At 42.1% G+C, this 25,508-nt stretch overlaps 1 protein-coding gene across 5 annotated transcripts; it reads left to right on the top strand.

Moving 5' to 3' along the window:
- The first annotated feature begins 733 nt into the window (after positions 1-733).
- LOC116673135 (regulator of nonsense transcripts 2) lies at positions 734-23,645 on the top strand. 5 transcript variants are annotated; one of them, XM_032505288.1, is made up of 21 exons: positions 734-816; positions 2,806-3,174; positions 4,062-4,841; positions 5,696-5,856; positions 5,975-6,166; positions 6,256-6,405; positions 6,938-7,041; positions 7,957-8,042; positions 9,248-9,356; positions 9,526-9,639; positions 9,766-9,882; positions 10,071-10,460; positions 11,235-11,510; positions 11,617-11,800; positions 12,988-13,142; positions 14,477-14,581; positions 14,679-14,777; positions 16,086-16,256; positions 18,224-18,365; positions 19,206-19,326; positions 23,284-23,645. In XM_032505288.1, the coding sequence occupies exons 2-21, from the start codon at positions 2,807-2,809 to the stop codon at positions 23,291-23,293; spliced, it is 3,834 nt and encodes a 1,277-aa protein (XP_032361179.1). In that variant the 5' UTR covers positions 734-816; position 2,806; the 3' UTR covers positions 23,294-23,645. The 5 variants fall into 5 exon arrangements, with proteins under 5 accessions (XP_032361179.1, XP_032361178.1, XP_032361177.1 ...); XM_032505287.1 differs by having other exon boundaries at positions 16,083-16,256; positions 23,287-23,645; XM_032505286.1 differs by having other exon boundaries at positions 16,083-16,256.
- Positions 23,646-25,508: the final 1,863 nt, after the last annotated feature.

The following is a 25,508-nucleotide window of genomic DNA, read 5'->3' as shown; positions in this document are numbered from 1 at the left end:
CTCTGGTTCTCTGCATATGGACTTCTCACTGCAAAGAAGTGTATCCTCTTATTCTGGAAAAAGAAAGAGGGACCAACACTGAAGACATGGCTCGCACGGAGATGATGGACACACTCCACCTTGAGAGGATCCGGTTCATCCTCAAGGACAAGATAAAAGTCTTGGACAACGTTTGGCAACCTTTGGAATCTCATCCTACAGGACAAGCAGTCTACTAGTTTTATTTACTTATTTATTTATTCATTCGTTGATTCATCTTTCTCTTCCTTATCTTTGTAACTTGATTCTTGAAATGAAGCTTCAAAATAACAATATTTGAAACAACATTAATGCATCAATAATTTAATTTACATTGTTCTGAAAAGGGCATAATTAGTCATTTTTCTTTTGGTGCTTTAAGTATATTTTGATGCTTATAATACTATTATACATTTACTTTAGTAGCATTTTGAATACAGGGTATTTAAACAGAGTATCTTTATGAATAAATTGTTTAAAAGTAAGATTTTGTGTTTAGAGCTTGTTGCAGAACATTCAGTGTGTAGCTGCCTTAAACACTGCCTGTCGATGTGACACAATTTTAAAATTTAAGCTGTATAATTATTCACTACTAAAGCTATCTTGCTATGAGATTAAACCAAAGAATACTAAAAGGCCAGTATCATCCAAAAATATAGCTTAATATGACCAAATAATGATCAGAAAAATTTGCATTTTCAGTCAGGCGAAAACTGTGGCTCAACCGTGAGAGGGTCCTTCAGCTGTTCACACGGAAACCAACCCCAATGACCGATGTTTGTTATGCTACATTAGCAGGTAAACCTTTTCATGTTAAAATGATATTTACACGATGGTATCAACAGTTAAACGTGTATCCAGTGTGTATATTAGTTTAGGTTTACACCATGAGGACTGAGTAGACTCTAACTGTCAGTTGAACGCTGTGAAAATGTTTGTTTACATCGGGTTTCAGTTGCCTAGCTAACGGCGCTAACGTTAGCCGTGCTAACGCTAACTGTTGTTGTCAATTTGTGTCTGAATTTATGACGTTGTGGCATTTTTACAATACGATAAAACGGAACGTGTAATTCAGAGCTAAGACTAAACTAATTCGGCGTCTATCGTAATAATAATGACTAATGTAAAGGAGGGCTAACGTCATCATGCTAACCAAGAAGCTAACGTCAGGCTGGTTGCTAACGAACGGGCTCTGCAACGAAGCGGCGTGCGCGCGCACGTACGTGCGTGCGCGCGCGCGTGTCAGACGGTAGCGGATGGAGATTGAAGTTGACTTTTTTCTTTGAATGTTATTTTTAACAAGCCTCTCGCTTTATTAATCTGATTCAGTACAGTTAAGAGTATTAATTAAGTATTTAGCAATTTTACTTCAGAAGAATTACTAATACTGTGAAAACACTCCATTAGAAGTAGAATTCAAACTTAAAGTATTATTAGTAAAATGTAAAAGTGCTGCCTGTGTTATCCTTTTATATCTGATGTTTCCTGCTGCCTTAGTAGTCATGTTGTATTTTCCTGCTGTGGTTCAACCCTCCTGTTCTCGGGGCATATTTGACCCATTTTCAAAAAGTTAATAATATCAGAAATTAGGGTATTTTTTACCAAGTTCTCAACAACAAAAAGCAACATGGATGGTTCTCTTGTGAACGCTCAAGTGAAATAAATGATCAGTTCCCTACTTTAATTTAATTTGGGAGTTTTATTTGATTTTATAGCATTTGGAGAAAAAATAAAATACGATAAAAGAAGGTTGAAAATAGCGTGAAGATTGTCGGAAGAAGGATTAAAAAAATGCGGGAAAAAGTCCACAAAAATGTTAAAAGGCGCAGACATTTATTTTTTTTACAAAAACATTGGAAAAAGTGACAGAAAAACTTGGATCAAAGTGACAAAAATGTCTAAATGTTGACTCAGAAAAACAAAAAGTTGCACGGTCGACGGGTAAACAACACACGGGTTAAGGTTGTGTTCATGTACAGTTGGGTAGTAGGGCTGCACGATATTGCACTAATTGCACTAATTACAGTTATTTTAACTGAGACTGTGATTTCATTTAGGACTTTGGAAGGAATGATCATTTTTGTCTCATTATTCTCATTTTCATTGAAAAATGTTAAAATGAAAATGGTTGTAGTGCGACTTTTGCATAAAACAAAGATTTTTTTGAGGGCTTTTCCCTTTATCCGATAGTGACCGTGGATAGACAGATAAGAGTGGAGAGAGAGGGGGCCTTCATGGGGGGGGGGGAGCTAGAGGTCGCCCCACAAAGATGTATTTCCTTAGTCTGTAGGATGGGATTTATTGGTGTGGAAATACTCAAGTAAAGTACAAGTACTTTGAATGTGTACTCAAGTACAGTACATAAGTAAATGTACTTCCATTCCATCATTGGTTTATTACTGTTGTATCTTTTTTCCTAAGTTTTTTTTCTGAAGTATTTCCTCTCCAGATAATTGATGTTTACTGATAATATCATGTTGTTGTTTTTTTGTGAAACACAAGCAAAATATAGATTTTGTCATGAAAACACAAAATTATAACTAATATTGGAAAGAAACATCATTATATAAACCAATGAAACTGATTTGAAATTAGAACTTTGGTTCACATTTCAACAGAGAGATTGGCCACCACCTTAATTTGGATTAGGAACATTTTGAAGAGATTTAAAAATGTTTAGTTTTTGGGCAACAGACGGAATATCTATTAATAGAGAGGGTTGGAAGAGTATCGAAGGATTCTGGAGATATCTTTATAAACAACCTTTTTCTTGTCGTCTTTCCTCAGTATGCCTGCTGAACGCAAGCACTCCGTAAACATGGACGAGAAAGACGATTGCACCTTCGGTAACAAGGAGAAGGAGAAGGACCGAGAGGGCGAGAGACGACCGGCGTCTGCCCGAGACAAAGCAAAGGACGAGGCCAAGATGAGCGGCAAAAAAGACGGCGGCAAGGAGGAGAAGAGGAAGCGCCTGGAGGAGGAGAAGAAGAAGAAAGAGGAAAAGGAGCGAAGAAAGAAGGAGGAGGAAAAGCAGAAAGCGGAGGAGGAGCAGAAGAAGAAAGAGGAGGAGGAGAAGAGACAGCAGGAGGAGGAGGAGCAGAAGCTTCAAGAGGAGGAGGTCAAAAGACAACGCGAGGAGGCCGCAGCTCTCCTCAAGTAAGTGGCGGTCGACTTCGCTGTTGCACATCTGGCGATATTCCCTTCGTCGTGAACCACGTTTTTTCTTCTCAGAGTCAGAACTCAAACATGATACGTATACAGTCGGATTCAAACAAGTTCAAGTTGATTCATTTTGCTGCAGTAGCAAAGAAATGACATAAAGTACATGACAACAAAGACGACAACATCAATTAAAAATACATGCATGATCATACGTCCATAACTAAAAAACAGCCTGTGTAAGTAATCCACGCCGGTTTAGTATCTTAAAACATATATTTTTTTTTATTATTCTTAAATGAACATAAAAATAATTGCGTAAAAATATTGCGATTATACAAATATGTAACAATTGTTACAGGCTTAGTTGTCATATCTTTGTAAAACCTAATTTTACTGGCAATATAACGTAATAAATATAAAATAAACACTTTAGGGGGGGACGGGATGAGGAGGAGGGAGGGGACGGGATGAGGAGGAGGGAGGGGACGGGATGAGGAGGAGGGAGGGGACGGGATGAGGAGGAGGAGGGGATGAGGAGGAGGGAGGGGACGGGATGAGGAGGAGGGAGGGGACGGGATGAGGAGGAGGGGGGAGGGGAGGGGATTAGGAGGAGGGAGGGGAGGGGATGAGGAGGAGGGAGGGGATGAGGAGGAGGGAGGGGACGGGATGAACTAACTAATTAAAACTGGCAGAAAAGGCTCTAAAATGAAGTGATGCATTTACTGGTTCAATATGTCTGCTTTGTGTTCCTTGCATCCAGACAAACAGCCTTCTGTGTACCACAGATATGACCCTCAGCAAAGCCAAACCCAGTGCCTCTACATTCTCTTTTGCGGTTGTCTTCATTTTGTATCTCTCTCCATTTCCCCTCATTGCTGCAGGGAAAAGGAGGAGGGGCACCAGCTGCACCAGGAGGCCTGGGAACGTAACCAGTGCAGGAAGGAACTCCGCAGCAAGAACCAGAACGCCCAAGAGGGTCGGCCCGAAGAGGCCTTCTTCAGCCGACTGGACTCCAGCCTGAAAAAGAACACCGCCTTTGTCAAGAAGCTGCGCACGCTCACCGAGCAGCAGCGAGACTCGCTCTCCAACGACTTCGCCTCGTTGAACCTCAGCAAGTACATCGGCGAGGCCGTGAGCTCTGTCGTGGAGGCCAAGCTGAAGATCTCCGACGTGGGCTGCGCCGTCCACCTCTGCTCCCTCTTCCACCAACGGTACGCTGAGTTCGCTCCGTTGCTGCTCCAGGCGTGGAAGAAGCACTTCGAAGCGAGGAAGGAGGACAAGGCGCCCAACGTGAGCAAGCTGCGCACAGACCTGCGCTTCATCGCCGAGCTCACCATCGTCGGCCTCTTCACCGACAAAGAAGGGCTGTCGCTGATTTACGAGCAGCTGAAGAACATCATCGGGACCGACCGGGAGACACACACTCACGTGTCGGTGGTAATCAGCTTCTGTAAGCACTGTGGGGATGACATCGCTGGCCTGTTGCCCCGCAAGGTGAAACTGGCTGCTGAGAAGTTCGGTTTGGGCTTCCCTCCGAGCGAGATAATCAGCACGGAGAAACAGCAGCCCTTCCAGAACCTGCTACGGGAGTACTTCACGTCACTCACCAAGCACCTGAAGAAGGACCACCGGGAGCTGCAGAACATTGAGAGGCAGAACAGGTGAATATACAACCACAGTTAGTGCTGTTTAGTCACTTTTGATTTGATTTGCTATGATAAGCAGGGGTGTAAGTAATTAACCAGTAAATAGGGCTGGGTACCAAATTCAATACTTTTTACTTGTCTTTAGTAGCAAAAAGGTCTCGTCATTCATTACCAAATTTCAATAGCTAAGGAGTAAATCTCACCAGCGTCAGTGAGCCAATAAGCATGCAGCATGCTTCTACCAAGATCCTAAAATGCTGCTGATTGGCTGTCTAACATTACATGTTGAAGGGACACACAGAAAAAACTCACACAGAGACGGGACTCTTGTAGTAGGAGCTGAAACATAAATAAAAAGATCTGTGCCGTAATGTGTAATGTTGTCACTTATTTTTGTTAAACTGGATGTTATAAAATAGGAATCAATAAAAGTATTGTTCAGGAACCGAGGTACCGATACGTAAGATTTTTACCGCCTCCCAGCCGACAATAACAATGCCGTCGATAAATAATTAAACTGTTAAAAACTATATTATTTAAAAAAGAAAAAAGTGATTTAAAAAAAAATACAGTAAAAGAGACACAGGCCATACAATCGTTTAACTGCTAGTCAACTTGCTGGTGCTAAATTTGCACTAGTAAGTTGCATTTTAAGCTAAGTTCACAACTCTCACGACCAACTGCTGCATGACAGGTGCCACTAACTATTGATGAGGACTGGCGGGTAAAATTGTCCGTCCTACACACAGTATGCCAGGCAGACACACAGCTGACAACCTAGCGGGTGGATGCATGCTTGTTGGTTAACTGTCAATCTTAATTAGCATCCCTTAATGATCGGACCCTTATCATTTTCTCTTTCCATCCAGACGTATCCTACATTCCAAAGGGGAGCTGAGTGAGGATAGACACAAGCAGTATGAAGAGTTTGCCACTTCCTACCAGAAGCTGCTGGCGAACACTCAGTCCCTGGCTGATCTGCTGGATGAAAACATGCCTGAGCTGCCCGTGGACAAGACTGTGCAGGAGGGTGTGTGTCCTTTCTCTTCCAGAATCATAGTTCAAATAAAAGAGTTTTTTTGAGGACGTAAGATATTTGTCTGTAGTTTCCGTGTGCATATAATGTTGTCTTCTCGGTGCTCTCTCAGAGCACGGGCCCGGCATTGACATCTTCACCCCTGGAAAGCCCGGAGAGTATGACCTGGAGGGAGGGATCTGGGAAGATGAAGACGCTCGTAACTTCTACGAGAACTTGGTGGACCTGAAGGCCTTCGTCCCTGCCATCCTCTTCAAGGACAACGAGAAGAGCAGCCAAGGCAAAGACAAGGACGAAGCCAAAGGTATATTAAATAATTCATGCAGAAAGATGACGAAAGATGTTCACGCAGACGTTTTTTTCTGAATGTGCTGCTGTTGCTGTCTGGTTCAGATGGCAAAGAGGGGAAAGACGCGGCCAGCACCACAGAGGAGCTGGAGCTGGAGCTGGAGGCTCTGGACATCACGGATGAACCTCTGGAACTGGAGGGACCAGACGAGGCAGAGAATGAAGAACTGGCCAAAAAACTGCTGGATGAGCAAGGTAAACATGAGCTCAGAGAAGCACCTCAGTTCTTAAATGTTGTTTTTTTATGATCAATTTTTTTTATATGTATATATTTAGAAACCACAAATGGCTACAAACAACACACTGAGACTTTGAACGTGTCGCAGGACCAAAAAACATAGAGAGGATAGATGGGAGGGAGGGAGGGAGACAAAACAACACATACACAGACAGACACAAGACAAGGGACCAAACACCTGCTCAAGTTAAAGCAAAGGCTGTAGCACAAGGCTACAGCACAGATATCAGAGAGGCCTCTGTTCTTAAATGGTATTCTAAATCTAACATTGTAACATTGAAAAGTAATATATAAACAGTGGATGTCTATATATGTATATTATATACTGTATATATTCACAGTATATAATAAAACAGTATAATGTATATATTATATATATTATACTGTGAGCTTTTGTGTCGTTCAGAAACACTTATTATATATATATATTGATTTTTTTTTTCATTTCAAGTGGATTTTTTATAAACTTTTTTATATTTGTATGTGTAGAACAAGAGGATGAAGAGGCCAGCACAGGGTCCCATTTGAAGCTGATCGTGGACGCCTTCATCCAACAGCTCCCCAACTGTGTCAACAGAGACCTCATAGACAAGGTGACGGAGAAAGACAAACCCTACGTTTAACCAGGGTTGATTGATTGAATAAGATTGATAATATCCTGAGGGACCTAAAAATAGAAAAGAATGTAAAAAGGGTAGGTGTAATAAGCAAATGCTTCAACCTACTACTTTTCAATCAGTATTGATTATGAACGAGTTAAGATGACACTGCTTGAACTAAGGTGACACTTTTTTTTCATCATTTATGTTATGTAAGTGATGTTGTGTATTTATGTGATTGGTTGAAATAAACTAAAAATTAAAAGGTTGGGTACCGAAATTCCTACACAGCCGGTAGGAAGTGGACCCAATTAGAACACAAATTTCGGTACCTGATTTCGGTCCTCTGTCGCTCCGAAACGGACGTAAAAATCTCACCCTTTCTCTGTAGTCTGCTGTTAGCTAGCTACCGTAAAATGGCATATCTTCCTTCTGGGCTCCGGTTAGACTACCAGCTCAACATTTGTTTTGTTGTTACTTGTTAATAGTGTAACTGTTATGTATTGTTAAATTATTGTAGTGACTTAGGTTTACTTATTGTATACTACTATTATTATCATTAACTACTTTAAAACGTTAATATATTGTTAAATCTAAATAATTTTCAATAGAAAAAAACTATAAAAAAGCCTTTCTTTGATGTCAGTTTTTCAAGAATAGGTTTAGGAATCGGAATTGTTTTAAAATCCAAACGATACCCTACGTTTAACGTGTTAATGCCTTGCTTTGTGTGTATTGATATGAATAAAATCATATTCTAGTAAGTATTCTGGGCATGTTGCCACGTGACTTGTGCTAAATGACCAGCTCCTGCGTATATTAAATAGTTATATATGAGTAATGTAATTTTGATGACAAGCAAAGCATTTGGTATCTTTGAATTTATGAGCGCTGTGTTGACTCCTGCAGGCTGCCATGGACTTCTGCATGAACATGAACACCAAATCCAACAGGAGGAAGCTGGTCCGAGCCCTCTTCACTGTCCCCAGGCAGAGGTAAAGCTGCGCAAACTGGGGTATATCAATTTGCTGACGACGTGAAAAGAGATAACTTGGGTCTTTTGAAATGACTTTACGCAGCTGGAGTCATTCTTAAAGCTGCACTAATCAGTATTTTTATGTTAACAATGGATCAAATGACTCTGCACAGAGTTTTCTCAGCTGTGAAGAACATTTTTTCCTCTTTCTGCACGTTGTTGTAATATATTTACTGAGCACTAACTGCGTAGCACCAAACAGCAACCAGACCCAGTTAGAGACGAGCTGGTGTGAACATAGTGGAGCATTTAGAGGCTAAGGAGTTGGTATAGAACAGAAACAGAGCTTAAGGAGAGGTATATTGGACTTACATTTATCAGGTGGACACACACATGATCCAAATGAATGAAAATGTTGGTCAGTGTCTGCTGGATGTGTTAACAAGCAACATTTTCAGAACTTTATAATTTGATATGTCGATGTTATGTTGACAGCTTGTTTTGCTGCCATGTAGCTTGTTTTTAAACTAAAAGTCTAAATGTTTGTCTAGACAGGAGCTATTTAAGCTACGTTTGACAGAATAGCTTTTTACACACAGGCTGCGTAACGACTTGCATTACGCTTCAACTTTACCTGTGTAACTTCAACCTACATATTTTTGGCTTCAAGAAGATCTTTAAAAATGGCTCAAAAATGTAAAGTTTCATTTAAAAAAAATTAAAAAAATGGCGGGAAGTATTGCATTTTGTTGGGAACAGCGGCGGGCTAATCCACATTTGGTGCTCTTGTGAGTAATGTGTTGGTGTGTGTGTGTGTGTGTGTTGTGTGTGTGTGTGTGTGTGTGTGTGTGGTGGTGTGTGTGTGTGTGTGTGTGTGTGTGTGTGTGTGTTTTGTGTGTGTGTGTGTGTGTGTGTGTGTGTGTGTGTGTGTGTGGGATTGAGTCAAATTAAACAGTGTGTGTGTTCATGGTGATGTCACAGCCAGTTCACCGGTGTGGCTCATTGATGTGTTTGAAGAACACATATCCGGCTTTTGATACACACACACAGAATACTTCTTAGTAGATACATGCAGTGTTAGTTTTGGTCTTTTCATGGAATTTATAGGAAAAACATAGAATACAGCCAGCTTTATTCAGTATATTTAAACACCACCAGGGGGTGCTATCGACATAGTTTATAGTCTGATGATCAGCAGGGCACTGACTCTTTCTCCTCCTGCAGGTTGGATCTTCTGCCCTTCTACTCTCGCCTGGTGGCAACCCTTCATCCCTGCATGTCAGACGTGGCTGAGGACCTTTGCTCCATGCTGAAGGGAGACTTCAGGTTTCATGTAGGTCCTCTCATTGTTGCCTCTGTACAGTGTTATTGGGACTAGATGGATAAACGCACTAAAAAAATAAAACCTCTGCAGAAGCTAACTAGCTGGACTACAAGTTTTTCTTCATCAGTTCCAAAGCTGAATTTCTTTAGATAATTTTGTTCTAATGTTTGTGCTGTAGATGCGGAAGAAGGACCAAATCAACATCGAGACAAAAAACAAAACAGTCAGATTTATCGGGGAACAGGCCAAGTTCAAAATGTACTCAAAAACGGACACACTTCATTGTCTCAAGGTGGGTGACAAAAAACATTGCTGTTTCAGCTTTGAAGCCTTGTTATCTCTGAGCTGAGCAATACAACTGTTTAAAATAATAATGATAACAGGAATACTGAATGTGTGTTTGTGTGTGGCCCAACAGATGTTGCTGTCTGATTTCACCCATCACCACATAGAGATGGCCTGCACACTGCTGGAGACCTGCGGCCGCTTCCTCTTCAGATCCCCCGACTCTCACCTGCGTACCAGCGTCTTGCTGGTTAGTACGCCGTTTTCCACGACAGTTTCTTTTTGGTAATCGGAGGACAGACCACGAAACTAGCCGAAACCTAAACAAAACAAAACTAAACAATTGGCCGACAATGTCTGTAATTTTCCCCAAACAAAACGATCTTTAAAGTATAGTTTTGCATGTAAACAGCTGATATTTTCCTGTCTGCGTTCCAGGAGCAAATGATGCGTAAAAAGCAGGCCCAGCATCTTGACGCCCGCTATGTCACGATGGTGGAGAACGCCTACTACTACTGCAACCCCCCACCCATGGAGAAGACGGTGAAGAAGAAGAGGCCTCCGCTGCAGGAGTACATCCGCAAGCTGCTCTACAAGGACCTGTCCAAGGTCACCACGGAGAAGGTGCTGAGGCAGATGCGCAAGCTGCCCTGGCACGACCCCGAGGTCAAGAGCTACCTGATCTGCTGCATGGTCAACATCTGGAACGTCAAGTACAACAGCATCCACTGTGTGGCCAACCTGCTGGCCGGCCTGGTGGCCTACCAGGAGGACGTGGGCATCCACGTGGTGGACGGAGTGCTGGAGGACATCCGGCTGGGCATGGAGGTGAAAATATGCACTGATCCCTGATGTAGTAATACTTGTATATTAGTGAATATACATAAAAAGAAGGATTTGACAGGTTTATTTCTGTTCTGTTGATGAGTCCAGAATCGTGAGGTAAGGTACTGTACAAGGGCAAGACAGGTTTTAGCATTTTACTGAAGAGGAACTAAATGTTGTTACTGTCATTATTGTGTACACTGTTGCATGTTGAAGGACACGTGAGAATGCAGTCTGGCTTCATGCAGAGTCTGAAGTTTTGCACAACCCTTCAAAGTGTTTGAAGTCAGGCTCTGACAACCCTCTCCTGATATTGTTTACATTTGAGGCAGAAATATTCAAATAAGAATTCGAAAGATTTATTGGCAAAGTGAAAAGTCTTTTCATATATGCAGACAGTGGGACGTCAACGCACAGGCGTCAAAATCTGATCAACTGGACGTCTGCTGATTGTGGCTTTGGGTCCGTCTGTAAAAGGGATAAAGTGAATTGAACATGTTATTAAATCAAGAGGCAAAGTGTTTTTTTTTTATAATTTCTTTTTTTTAATTTGTGCTTAAGCTGGAAATTATTCCCAAACAAATGATTAAAAACTTTGGTCTACAAAATGTTCACCACTGTAAACCTAAAGCCCAAGATGATGCCTTTAAATGTCTTGTTTTGTCTAGTCTCGCTTGGACTTTGGAGGAATTTAACTGAGTATTTTTACAGTATTTTATGGCTTCCCTTACATAAGCATAGGATCTGAATACTTCTTCTACCGCTGTCCATTTCCAGGTCAACCAGCCCAAGTTCAACCAGCGGCGGATCAGCAGCGCCAAGTTCCTGGGCGAGCTCTACAACTACCGCATGGTGGAGTCGGCCGTCATTTTCCGCACCCTCTTTTCCTTCATCTCCTTTGGGATCAATCAGGACGGCAGCCCTAGCGCACTGGACCCTCCGGAGCACCTGTTCCGCATCCGCCTGGTCTGCACTTTGCTGGATACCTGCGGCCAGTACTTTGACCGAGGCTCCAGCAAGAGGAAGCTGGACTGTTTCCTCATCTACTTCCAGGCATGTCTGCTCTTAATGCACCTCTCGTCCCTGTCTGTATCTCAAGAGACTTTCTGGTCGCATTAAAGGTTAGATAAATAAGATGATGTTGTGTGTGTGTCTGCAGCGGTACATCTGGTGGAAAAAGAGCATCGATGTTTGGACCAAGGACCACCCGTTCCCCATCGACATCGACTACATGATCAGTGACACCCTGGAGCTGCTCAGGCCCAAGATGAGGCTCAGCTGCTCCTTGGAGGAGGCCACCAAACAGGTCACCGACCTGGAGAGGGAGGTGCTCTACAAACTAGGTAGAAACATATCTCAAGATAAATGCAGGAGGATGTTGTCTAAATCCGGTGTGTTGTTACCGAAACATGTATAGTGAGTGTGTGTGGGGGTGTGAGGGTGTGTGGCAGCCAGTCACGCTGGTTGAGTTGCTCTCTGTCGTCCCAGCTGAGCCGCATTCCCCGGTGTGTAGGAGGATGATCATGCTGCATCAGTCATCGCTCTGCTTTATCTGTCAGACCTGTTTTACTTCGCCGAATCGTACGCATACCCAACACACAACACTCAGTCAAAGGGGCCAGTCACTGCAGAGTTTTTAGGGATGATAATAATGAATCAAAAGAGTGCAGAGTACTCCATACACAGAAACTCTACACTGCACGTCGGTTACAGTTAGCATTCATTCCCGCAACCAATGACTCTGCAGTAGTCCCAAGTATTTCATTGGCTACTGCTCCAATCGGCAGTGATGAAGCACAATGCTATGATGCTTGTTGCGTTCATCTGTAACTTTAGTGACTCTTTGTCATCTCAGCCACAAATGTTGTCCATCTCTGTTCAAGCAGCCCTAGGACATTGTTCAAAATCATTATCCACCCACCCTTTATATACATTACTTTCCCCCCTACTGTCTGTCTGTCTGTCTGTCTGTCTGTGTCTGTCTGTGTCTGTCTGTGTCTGTGTGTGTCTGTGTGTGTCTGTGTGTGTGTGTGTGTGTGTGAGAGAAATAAAGTGATTGATGAGGCACCCTAAGCTAAACAGTGGTGCCATTGTTTTACCCTTTTCTACTTTATCCAGGATCTGGCATTCCTCAGTCACCAAGTCACATAAGACCTGATCCTCGACTCCAGGCCGCCTGCCTGACTTCATTTTTTGCCGTCATCACAACTGCATAACTACACTCTTTAATTGGTCGCACTTATTCTCATCTAGGTTGGCCGGTAATGCAGGAGAACACACTAATTACAATTAATAGCTATAAATAGAGCAAATGGATGTTTGCTCTAATTATAAATGAAGCCTTTGTTGAGCTTGGCTTGTTGGTATTTATGATATAATCTGTCATAACCACCTGTGTGTAATCAGATTACTGTTTCTAAATCCTGTTTTTATGCCGAGTACCATGTGCTCTGGAGATTAATTTATTCCTGGTTTTCTTAAAAGAGTTATACTTCATCTTCACATGTCACTTGTGTGTGTTTTCACAAAGGTCTGGCCATGGAGAAGGACGGTCGCTCCAGTGCCATGAGCGAAGGCGAGGTTCTCGATGAGGAGGACGACGATGGCGATGACGACGAAGAGGGAGGTGCAGAGACTGAGGAGCAGTCGGGCAACGAGAGTGAAATGAACGAACAGGAAGAGGATGTGGGTTTTTCTTTTGTTGTGATGATGACCTAACTCTCCAAAACCTTATCTTGTTTTTCTGCTTTTCTTCGCTCACCTGGTTTCTGGCACTGTATTTAGAGCATAGCAAGTAACTAAAGGACACAAAGAACGACGGTCGGGTCTCTTCCAGCCTGACAGTCGGCAGATAAAATCACACAGTGTGTGACATGTAAAGAGTCTAATCTGAAGTCTTCAGGGATGGGCATAAGTAACTGATTACTCGCCTTTTATGAAGGAGCTTTTTTGTCTTATAAATTATCAAAAATAATCTTACAACTCAGCCAACTCTGGTCAGAATAATCCAGGGCAGTACAAGACAAATGAACAACACCCCAAATTTGCCTCAGTGGGCTTTGTTGGAGTCTTGTTACCAGAAGACCGCTGTCCCAAATGCAAATTGAGCGTACTTCATCTGCCCGTCCCCAAATGAACATGCCAAGTTCAAAATGGGCAAAGTCAGTTTAGCGAGAAAGGACGAGAGCCAGCCTGTCCAGGTGCAAACTGGACTACTAATGCCCCTAAGTATTTCTTTGTAAGCTCTTTTTGACACTGGTGAAGATAAACAAACACATCAGATTCAGTGCAGCGTGATCTATGCTCGTGCATAGAGCTGTAACAATTCCAAATGTAACTATTCAATTAATTGTCTCCAAAATAATTGCGATTAACAATAAAATTTTCTCTTTCGTTACATTACATGTCATTTAGCTGACGCTTTTATCCAAAGCAACTTACAATTTCTATATATGTCAGAGGCTGCACGCCTCTGAAGCAACTAGGGGTTAAGTGTCTTACTCAGGGACACATTGGTTGATGAATCACAGTGGGAATTGAACCCAGATCTCCCACCCCAAAGGCATGTAACATATTAATTGCGCTACAAAGTTCTTCAAACAAACTTTTGAATGAATCCCAGGATATATCTGTTGGTTATATCACGATTATAAGACCCAGATAATGTAATAAGACAGCCTATGACAGGGATCATCAACATGGGGTCAAGTTTTTTCAAAAATGTAAAAGTCTTAACATGAATCAAACACATTTTTAGCAAATATAAATTCCCACTGCTTACTAGAGGGTCAATTAAGCCTGCACAGGTACAGATAATCCTAACACAGGTCTACTCATGCATCATTGTTCCAAACCTGGGATTTCTGTCTGTGATCACGTAGGACTCTTCCTTATATTGGACCTGGATTCTACTTTCCTGTATAACATTTTGAATGAAACCAATTATCACATATTCATTTCTCTTATTTGCTAAACTCCCAGTCAGTTAACAAGCTCCGACTCTGTTTTGTTTTCCACAGGAAGGGTCAGAGAACGAAGAAGAGGAGAGGGAGGAAGAGGAAGAAGAGAACACCGACTACCTGACCGACTCCAATAAAGAAAATGAGACTGATGAGGAGAACAATGTAAGAATTAAACACGTCCATATGAAGAGCTGTAGATAAGAGATGAAATTCAGTGACAAGAAAGAGGCGTTAGTGTAAAGATGCTGCCTGTGTGCAGGAGGTGACCATCCGCGGCGGAGGACTGAAGCACGTGGCCTGCGCCGAGGACGAGGACTTCATTCAGGCTCTGGACAAGATGATGCTGGAGAACCTGCAGGTATGACGCCTCACCTGTCGGCTCTTATGGGAATGCAGGGAACAGCTTGCACAGTGTGTATGGTAATGTGTTAAAGGACAGGCTCAAAAACCTGCAAGTCTTGCCTGAAATATGTGTCTATATGACCAGTGAGACAGGTTTTTCATGCTGTAATCATTTCCCCTGCTCATACTGGACATTGAAACACCGCTTATATGCTCTTTAAGTGATGCTGAGGCTTATATGTGGCTTTAGCTGTCTGAGTTAATCAAATCAAGTATTTTAAGGACAAAATGACCTCTCTTTTGTTTCATGTACTGTATATATTGTCTTGTAACTGTGTACCTACCTTGTAAATATAAGACAAAGATAAAAAAACATCTGTATGGTCACCCAACACACACACACATACACGCACACACAAGATAATTTAGTTTTCCTCTTTATTCATTCCATATTATACATTTTCCTGTATTGTACAATGACAAGAAAGATTAACCTTGACCCTTTGTGTTTCCCTGTTGAGCTTCAGTAGAAGGATAGTTTATATATATATATATAATATATATATATATATATATATATATATATATATATGTAGTTTATATACTAAAGTTTATAGTAGGAACTTTGGAAGATATCCACTTGATTTGTCTTAACTCAGTGACTGCTAAAAAAACATTTAGGAAGATAAACTTCAATACATCTTTGCACAAAACAAGGACTGTGGATTTTGTTTTCCATCGCTGACATTGAAAGTGCAATAAGAGGAAATGTTTTATTGAACAGGAGAGTCAATTATCTACAGTAAGCACAACTTGTTTCAATGTTCATATGGGCCCTTGACTACTACAGATTTCATATTAGACAGGGGTGTCACTTTTCACAGGATTGGCTATTTCCTCAGCATTTTTTTTTTTTCTTGTTCCCTGAAGTATTTGGTGGAAACATTAAGTGAGTTGTGCAAACAAGCAACAAAGGTAAAGAATGTGGTCTCCGACTCCATGATGCATACATGTGTTGGCCAATGGTGCGTTCATGAACACCTCGTAAACTCTGTAAACTGTTGAAAAGTACCCTTCTTTCATCTAATAGCTCTTGGCATCGTGGCATTGCCGTAAATGCTGAAAAGAAAAAGTTTAAATCTTGAATCTAATCAAATCGTGAATTTGATGAATGGTGACTCCCCAAATGGTACTGCGTTACCTTTAGCTTGGTGTACCTAGTAAGTGGGACATATAGCTATAGGCAGTTTTCTGCTGGAACAAACGTGTGTGTTTGTGTGTGTGTGTATGTGTGTGTGTGTGTGTGTGTTGTTCACTGCAGCAGCGCAGCGGCGAGACGGTGAAGGTGCACCAGCTGGACGTGGCCATTCCACTGCAGCTGAAGAGCCAGCTGAAGAAGGGGGGCTCCAGAGAGCAGTGCATCGGGGAGGCGGACTCGGACGTCTCCGACACCATGCAGTTCGTCATGCTGACCCGCAAGGGCAACAAGCAGCAGGTAACTGCCAGCTGGAAACCACTGCCTATGTGGATTTTTATTATTTAATTAGTTTTTTTTAACCTTTTATGTTTTCCTCGGGTCAAACTGACCCATTTCAAAGTGTTTTATATCGGAAAATATTGATTTCTTTGAACCAAATTGCCCAAAAATAACATGGATGATTTAACATTCTTCAGGTAAAATTAATGATTACTTTCATTGAATTTTATGGGTTTTTTATTTAAGCATTTGAAGTTTTTTTTGTTGTTAATTGTTTCAAAACTAGGACATCTACCCATCTGTGATCCACTCAGTATCCTCTGATCTTAATTATTAGTCAAAATAATTCATAATTTCTGTCTTTTTAACTAAAAACACATGTATAATTTGATATAAATGAGGTTTGTTGACCAAGAATCCCAAGAACAAGCCAGTTTAAATAAGCTGAATAATTCAATTTATTTCAAACATAACAGTGTCTGCTGCTGCAGATGAAGACTAGTATTCTTAATTTAAAAACAAGATAAACTGTAGTACAGTTATGTAAACGGAGTATAGATAAGTGGAATAGTGATACGTGACACGTTTTTACCCTCGTACTGAAACTTCCTGCTGAATGAAATTCACACACACACACACACACACACACACACACACACACACACACACACACACACACACACACACACACACACACACAGACTCACTTCAGTCTAACTGAGCTCAGGAATAATATTGACTTGGGTGTGTGTGTGTGTGTGTGTGTGTGTGTGTGTGTGTGTGTGTGTGTGTCTTTGCGTGCATGTGTGTGTGTCTTTGCGTGCATGTGTGTTTACTTAGTCAAGCTGCAGCGGTGGAATGTGTGGTTTGAGGGCAGAGACTGGCGCTTGTGCTGCTGCAGGGTGTGTCCAGCGTTTCTCTGGCAGGATTCAGAGGTTTAATAGAGCATTTACACGGCTGCAAGGACAGCTGCCAAATACACACAAGCAACAGAATAAAACACTTTTCTCACAAAGTTTGGAGAAAAGAAAGAATATCTGTGTAGTTGTGTTGTGGACGGGAAATTACATTTCTCTCTCTGTAAACACGCTGCCTCACGAGGTTACTGCAGCATCGTGTGTGTGGGTGTGGGTGGGTGGGTGGGTGGGTGGGTGTGGGTGTGGGTGTGTGTGTGGGATGGACCTGGACACCTCATATGTCACTGTGTGATGAGAAGATTAGTGCCTACTCTCATGTCAGTAAGGTAAATATAAAAGCTACATCCGGTTAGTTTGGCTTAGCATCTAAAAGCCGTTTTAAACAACTAGCCTGGCTCCGTGCAAAGGTAACACAATTCACCGCCAGCACGTCTAAATCTCGCTTATAAACACGTAAAAGCAGAAGTTGTCGTTTTTAGACTGGAGTTTTTAATCTGGATTTAACAAACAGGATTTAACGTGTTAATAGGTGAGATTTAGGGGCACCTGGGTAGCTCACCTGGTTGATCTTGCACCCCATGTACAGAGGCCCAGTCATTGCCGCAGTGGCCGCAGGTTCGATTCCTTCGCTGCGTGTAGTTCCCCCCCTTCTCTCTCTCTCCCCCTTTACTGTCATCAGTTGTCCTGTCCAATAGAGGCCTAAAATGGCCTAAAAATAAGTCAGATTTAGAGGTGCTAGCAGCTGTTTCCCCCTCTTTCCATTCGTTATGCTAAACTAAGCTAACTAAGACTGGAGGCAGGGGGAAACGGCTAACTTGGCTCTGTCCAAATCTAACTGGCTATAGGGTAGAGAACATTTGGGGATTTTACGCGGTAAAACAAAACCAGGGGCTGTCACCTAAACTGCATTTCGTTGCCTTGTACCTGTACCTGTGTAATGACAATAAAGTTGAATCTAATCTAATCTAATCTTTTAACTTCCAGAAATATCAGCTTTCAAACACCCAAATCAGTTGATTCAATCTCTTTTGTGTGTCATGTAAATGTGTGTGTGTTTCTGTTCCACAGTATAAGATCCTGAACGTGCCCCTGTCATCCCACCTGGCGGCGAACCACTTCAACCAGCAGCAAGCCGAACAGGAGGAGCGCATGAGGATGAAGAAACTCACCCTGGACATCAATGAGAGACAGGAGCAGGAGGACTACCAGGGTACGGCACAATGTCCTCTGAACCCGAAGCATTAGCATCAGTGTAGGCGTCGTGATGAGGAATCAAAAAATCTAGATGATCTACACTCTTATCAATAGGTAGAATATGTGAAGCGAGACTAGAGCAACTTTAAGAAACAAATTCACTGCAGATATCGGGTTAGAACAACACAAAAGTTGGTGAACATGTCTGCCAGTCTCTGATTCTCCGCTGTGTTGTTTCACTCCAGAGCCTGAGACTGACCGCAACGGAGTATATATATATATATATATATATATATATTTTTTTATCGTTGAAATAATCACCAATAAAGGCCTCTTAACCAAATAATACACAACCGGTAAAGCACTAAAGTGAGACGAAATTTGGGTGGAGTGACCAACATCCACGTTGGAGTTGGGAAACACTCACTAAGATTTCTCTAAAATATGTTAAACTCATTATTTGAACATTTTACATGAAAATCCGACATTATAACATCATAGATGATGACAGAAAATACGGAAAAGCATAATAGTTCCACTTTAAGATAAGATGTAGATCGACCTTTATCGATCCCCGGGGGGAAATTAGGTTGTTATAGCAGCACAAAGACATGAATATAATAATAATAATAATACATAAATAGTACAGATAAATATACACGTAAGAGAATAAATAATAAGAGGTATATAAAAACTAGTAAAGTTTAAAAAAAAGAATAGAAAAAAATAGGGCTGTCAATCGATACAAATTCAAAGAATATCTGTCAGTTTGCATCGTTTAAATGAAATTAAATGAAACCACTTTTTCTAATAAATTATATTATGTGTGTGTGTGTGTGTGTTGTGTGTGTCACAGAGATGATGCAGTCCCTCGCGCAGCGGCCGGCTCCGGCCAACACCAACCGGGAGCGCCGGCCTCGCTACCAGCACCCGAAAGGCGCTCCCAACGCCGACCTCATCTTCAAGACCGGAGGAAGGTGAGACGCGATCTCTGAAGCGCCGGCGCTCAAAACAAACCGCAGAACGGGTCGGATGACGATGTGAGGAGTAGGGCTCATTCTCTTACTGCAGTATGTTACTGACTCTCCCCCTCGGTGGTGTCTCTTTGACCAGAGAAGTGCAAGAATTAACAGGCATGAGACGCGAGACAGACGAGAGAGGCGAGACAGGACAGACAAGCGGGAGGGAGACTAAAGACATGTCCCGGAGTAGGCTAGAGCGGCTCGAGTCCCATCGAGGTTCTTTAATTAAACGTCAGCAGAGATGAAGCTTCAGCAAAGTTAGCCATAAAAACAGAGGCAAGGCTTCGTCGAGGGGTTCCTGTTTCTGTTTGCACTTTTAACTGATTCTGATTTTCTGGTGCGTAAAGCGTTCGAGTGAGATTTTTTCTTTAAAAGTTCTGGAAATATTTGGAAATAAAGATGACTTTAAGTTAATACTTTTGTTAACATCAACAGCGCCTTGTTGTGTGTCTTTCTTGCTTCTGTAAAGTGGAACGACAACACAACACAACATGAACATTTTCCCCCGTTATGCTTTCTTATCGTGGCAGGTGAATCCACATGTTGCCACAAACGTGACACTTTTATTTTGGGAAGAGTTGTTTTTAAAAATTGGAAGATGAATAAAGAAGATGAAGGAAGATGATAAAACTGTAGGGAGAACAGAGGCAGGGAAAGTGGGTTCAGGGATGGAGCACAGGGTGTGATTTGTGATTTGGCTTCAGTGACAGTAATAAACTTTTATAACAAGTACTGTGTGTGAATCAAAGCCTGAGATCTCTTCTTCCTCTGTGCCATGAAAACATGTTCCTTCATCACCATGAACACACACACTGTAGTTTAATTTGACTCAGTCCTACACACACCGTCCTGCTGCCATAAGGACTCACTAAAGCACCAAATGTGGATTAATCCGCCGCTGAAAATAGTGCCCAACAAAGTCAATATATCCTCCCGTTTGTCTGATAAAAAAATAAAGTGACCAGCTGTCTTTATGAAACTTTTCTATTTGTATTTTTAAAGATTTACATCTCCGTACATATGTTAAAATCAAACTGGAAAAATATTATAATCATAATTATTAATCATTGACTTTTGGAAAGATGTTGCACTCATTGAACTTAAAAAAAACAGTGAAACAGTTCCACAAATCAAAAGTGAAAACACGTAGAACTGAAATTTCCCTACATTTCTGTTTTTTTTTTTTTTAAATTCCCCTTCAGACAAAGTTTACTTGCAAAATATCGTCTTCCTCAAATACGTTGTTTTTGTTATCGTTGGGAGCCGAAATCCCGATCAAAATTTGATGAATTGCTCAGCCCTCTTAAACACATTATTTATACATTATACACTACAATATAGATTAAATATGATATCAGGATCAGGTCTATTGCAAATAGGGTTTCACATACAAGGAATTTGCCTTAACAATAAAAAGTAAGAGAAAATAAAAGCAGGTGTGAAAAAAGTCAAGAATCATAAATGTGAAATAGAAGAATTTACAAAAGAAATACTGTCAATAAAGTAAAATAAGTCCATTTTAAAATATAATTGCTGTACGGTTTGTGTTAATACTTTGGTAGCTCTTCCTCTAATACCTCCACATGTATCAGACCCTGGTCTTGCAATGCTGAAAATCAATGAGCACTTATATGGCAATATGTTTGTTTTTTTAATACCAGATTCAGGTAAATCCTTAAAACCGTAAAACCACATTGTGATACTTAATGGGAAAAATTACTTGAAAGAAAATCTGGATCTTTACTTTGTTACTAATCCAGACCGCTAGCTAGACTATCTGTCCAATCTGAGGACTATGGTTACCTGGTCCTCAGGTCTCTGCAGGGTAAATCCAGACCGCTAGCTAGACTATCTGTCCAATCTGAGGACTATGGTTACCTGGTCCTCAGGTCTCTGCAGGGTAAATCCAGACCGCTAGCTAGACTATCTGTCCAATCTGAGGACTATGGTTACCTGGTCCTCAGGTCTCTGCAGGGTAAATCCAGACCGCTAGCTAGACTATCTGTCCAATCTGAGGACTATGGTTACCTGGTCCTCAGATCTCTGCAGGGTAAAACCAGACAGCTAGCTAGACTATCTGTCCAATCTGAGGACTATGGTTACCTGGTCCTCAGGTCTCTGCAGGGTAAATCCAGACAGCTAGCTAGACTATCTGTCCAATCTGAGGACTATGGTTACCTGGTCCTCAGGTCTCTGCAGTGTAAATCCAGACAGCTAGCTAGACTATCTGTCCAATCTGAGGACTATGGTTTCCTGGTCCTCAGGTCTCTGCAGGGTAAATCCAGACAGCTAGCTAGACTATCTGTCCAATCTGAGGACTATGGTTACCTGGTCCTCAGATCTCTGCAGGGTAAATCCAGACAGCTAGCTAGACTATCTGTCCAATCTGAGGACTATGGTTACCTGGTCCTCAGGTCTCTGCAGGGTAAATCCAGACAGATAGCTAGACTATCTGTCCAATCTGAGGACTATGGTTACCTGGTCCTCAGGTCTCTGCAGGGTAAATCCAGACAGCTAGCTAGACTATCTGTCCAATCTGAGGACTATGGTTACCTGGTCCTCAGGTCTCTGCAGGGTAAAACCAGACAGCTAGCTAGACTATCTGTCCAATCTGAGGACTATGGTTACCTGGTCCTCAGGTCTCTGCAGGGTAAATCCAGACAGCTAGCTAGACTATCTGTCCAATCTGAGGACTATGGTTACCTGGTCCTCAGATCTCTGCAGGGTAAATCCAGACAGCTAGCTAGACTATCTGTCCAATCTGAGGAATATGGTTACCTGGTCCTCAGGTCTCAGCAGGGTAAATCCAGACCGCTAGCTAGACTATCTGTCCAATCTGAGGACTATGGTTACCTGGTCCTCAGGTCTCTGCAGGGTAAATCCAGACAGCTAGCTAGACTATCTGTCCAATCTGAGGACTATGGTTACCTGGTCCTCAGATCTCTGCAGGGTAAATCCAGACAGCTAGCTAGACTATCTGTCCAATCTGAGGACTATGGTTACCTGGTCCTCAGATCTCTGCAGGGTAAATCCAGACAGCTAGCTAGACTATCTGTCCAATCTGAGGAATATGGTTACCTGGTCCTCAGGTCTCTGCAGGGTAAATCCAGACCGCTAGCTAGACTATCTGTCCAATCTGAGGACTATGGTTTCCTGGTCCTCAGGTCTCTGCAGGGTAAATCCAGACAACTATCTGAGTCTCTGTTGCATAATACATGTTCCACCAAAACACGTTCCTTCCCGAGGCGATTTTCCAGCCGCATCGTGGCTCCGTCTGGCTTTTTTGCGTCGCCCATGACGATTGTGATCGGTTTAAAGAAATGCCGATAAACCAGAGCACGTTTTACTCCCATCCCAGAATGCTGTGTGGACTAGCCAGACCTTCCTCCGCAGCACTGCGAAAGAAGGTCTGGCAATGCCAGACCACTATCCCCTCATTAGAGTTGCTGCTCAACCTCTGCCTCCATCGGTTAGTTTGTTGTTGGGTGTTTTGGTGAATCCAGACTAACAAACACACTGACTCTGGAGAAGTACCTCACACAACCACACTCCTCTCCTTAAAGTTGTAATCCGTAGAGTGGTTTCCGGATGACTCTGCAGCCCCCCCCCACCCCCCCACCCCCCCTCCCCTCCCCCCTGGCTTTACACAGCTTAATAGTGAGTTTCAGCTCATTGTTTATCTGTCGCAACGTCACTGTTCTGGTTCACTCCCAGTCTCCTAGCCTCGTTTTCAGAGGAGAAGCTGTAAAAAGCTTCTGTTGCTCAGCAGCGGACAGACAGTTAGCGACTAGCGGGTGAACGTAGCGGAGCATTTAGCAGCTAAAGAGACAGATGTTTCCCTCAGGAGTTGGTGAGGACCAAGTGTTCCTGTTGCTCAGCACGTCTACAGTAAATGTCTGCTCTGTCCTCCAGGAGACGCTGATTGGAGTCTGGGTCCGGGCTGAACGAGCGAGCAAGCAAGAGAGCGAATGAACAAGCGAGAGAGAGAGAGAGAGAGAGAGAGCGAGCGAGAGAAAGAGAGAAAGAGAAGATCGGAAGGGATAACCCGGTCTAAACAGGGAACGAGTTCTCCAGACGCCCACCCTGAGGCCGGGACAGACCAAAAACCCCTGACCTGAACGCACACTTCTATTCCTGCCGAGGGGCCCGAAAACCCGAGGAGGAGAGACAGAACCGGGGAGAGGTCAGAGGTCAGAGGTCAGGGGGTCAGACGGTTGGCTCTCTTTTCTTTTCTTTTTTTTTTTGTCTGTTGCCTGAGATGACAAAAAAAAAAAAAACACAACTTGTCTGAACCAGAACTATAAAGTTGACTGGACATGTGCGCAGGCCGAGCGGATGGCGGGACGGAACAGGAAGGCGGGACGAGCGAGCCTGTCTTCACCGGCAGGGGGGGGGGGGGGACAAAAGGACAAAAGGACAAAAGGACTCATGTTTAGGAGTTTAAAAACCTGCGAGTGGATAGAAATATACCCGAGGCTAGTAAGGGAAATGGATATGACCTTTTTTGTTGATGTATTTTTTTTTTGGAGGGGGGCCTTTAAAAAAAAAAAAAAAAAAAGAAAACTGGGAACACTGCACCCTGTCGCTAAGGCAACGCTGTGAGATGGATACGAGGGGGCGGGGGATGGCGAGGTTGTAACGCTGGATCCTAAGATGGCCGCCCGGTAACGCAGAGGGCATGTTGGGTACACTCAGACGAATTATGTGTTTTAGGAGTGTTTTAGGCCGATGGTTTGAGACTGTTGTTCTAGAGGCATGTGTTGATTCAGACCCGTACTAGGGTGTCACTTTGGTTTAAGAAGTGTGTGTGGGGGGGGGGGGGGGGCATAAAACAGGGGGTCTGTGGGTCCTCCGTCAAACAAATGTTTCCATTTTTACGCCCTTCTCTGCATTTCTACGTACATTTAGGGACTATGGTGAAATAATGAAGTTGATCTTGATGATGAAATCGACCAGAAAGAGTAATTCTAATCTATGTGTCGTCCAAATTATCTTCTAAATTATGTATTTCTTTCTTTACGATCGCTGAGACCTAAAAAACAAACAGGATTTTTAAAAAAGTGGCTGCGACTATTTTCATAATTCCTAATTTTTTTTTTTAAGAAACATTCCAGACCTGCAGCTTCTCAAATGTGCTACTTTCCTCTATTTTTTTTTTTTTTTTTTTTTTTTTTTACATTATTATATTATTGTAGGTTGAATATTTTGGGCAACGAGCAATGTGAAGATGTCAGCTCGGCCTCTGGAAACAGTTTATAGACCAAAAACGATAAAATTGGCAAAATAATCTGCAGATTAATTCATATAAAATAATCATAACTTGCAGCCTTAGATTTGCATTTGGTGATTTCAAGAGGAATTAATGAAGGGAAAGTTTAACAATTGAACACTGTCCCCATATTCCTCATAATTATACATACATATATATATAATATAACGACGGTTTAATCTTAAACCGGGTCCTGACTGTTAATACTCAAATACTTACTTACTTATAAAATTATAGGAAACTATAAGACCCGTAAAATAAAGTGTTACAAACTACTTTTCACTAATAAACGCCACTGCTGTGCTAACGACACGCCCAATACTCGAATATCTGCTGTTTGACTGACACTTAATACTTTTTAAAGTAGAAGGGCACTCGCCAGGTCCACGCACTAGCCTACAACGTTGATGCAGTGGGAATTTTCCCAGTCGGGAACTCATTTTTCTGATTATTCCGACACCACGTGAATGCAGCACAAATGCCCCATGTCACAATGTTGACGAAAGCGAAAAATACCGCGTGTATCGGCTCAGTTATCATATTCTCCAATATTTAACTGGTTGCTTCTTGGCCCACGCTGTTAAAAAAGTAAATGAGAACGTTGAAATGGCCGACAGCGGCGACTGCCAAACCAAATCTGTCGATTTAATGTAAAAACAATTATACATTTACAGTCATTTTCATTCAAGGTTTTGCATCAAAACACTGTTGTTTTACAGATTTGTTCTTTAATTGTCACGACCTTCAATAGAGTGACGGTAAATGGTTCAAAAAACTTCAAATTGAAGTGAAATATCCTAATTCAGTTACATTTTACAGACTTATGGCCACAATTTAAAAAAAACTAATTTAAACCAGTGTAACATTT

Source organism: Etheostoma spectabile, chromosome 23 (assembly GCF_008692095.1).
Source record: "Etheostoma spectabile isolate EspeVRDwgs_2016 chromosome 23, UIUC_Espe_1.0, whole genome shotgun sequence".
Classification (NCBI taxonomy): Eukaryota; Metazoa; Chordata; class Actinopteri; order Perciformes; family Percidae; genus Etheostoma; species Etheostoma spectabile.
Note: the sequence above shows the minus strand (reverse complement) of the source record. Positions and strands in the feature narration are given on the sequence as shown.

What these genes read in the sequence shown, in the direction of transcription:
- LOC116673135 (XM_032505286.1), top strand. Translation starts at nt 2,807, where the DNA reads ATGCCTGCTGAACGCAAGCACTCCGTAAACATGGACGAGAAAGACGAT. An exon ending in GAGGCCGCAGCTCTCCTCAA is followed by an intron (nt 3,175 to 4,061) that starts GTAAGTGGCGGT and finishes TCATTGCTGCAG; the next exon opens with GGAAAAGGAGGAGGGGCACC. An exon ending in AGGGAGACTTCAGGTTTCAT is followed by an intron (nt 9,357 to 9,525) that starts GTAGGTCCTCTC and finishes TTTGTGCTGTAG; the next exon opens with ATGCGGAAGAAGGACCAAAT.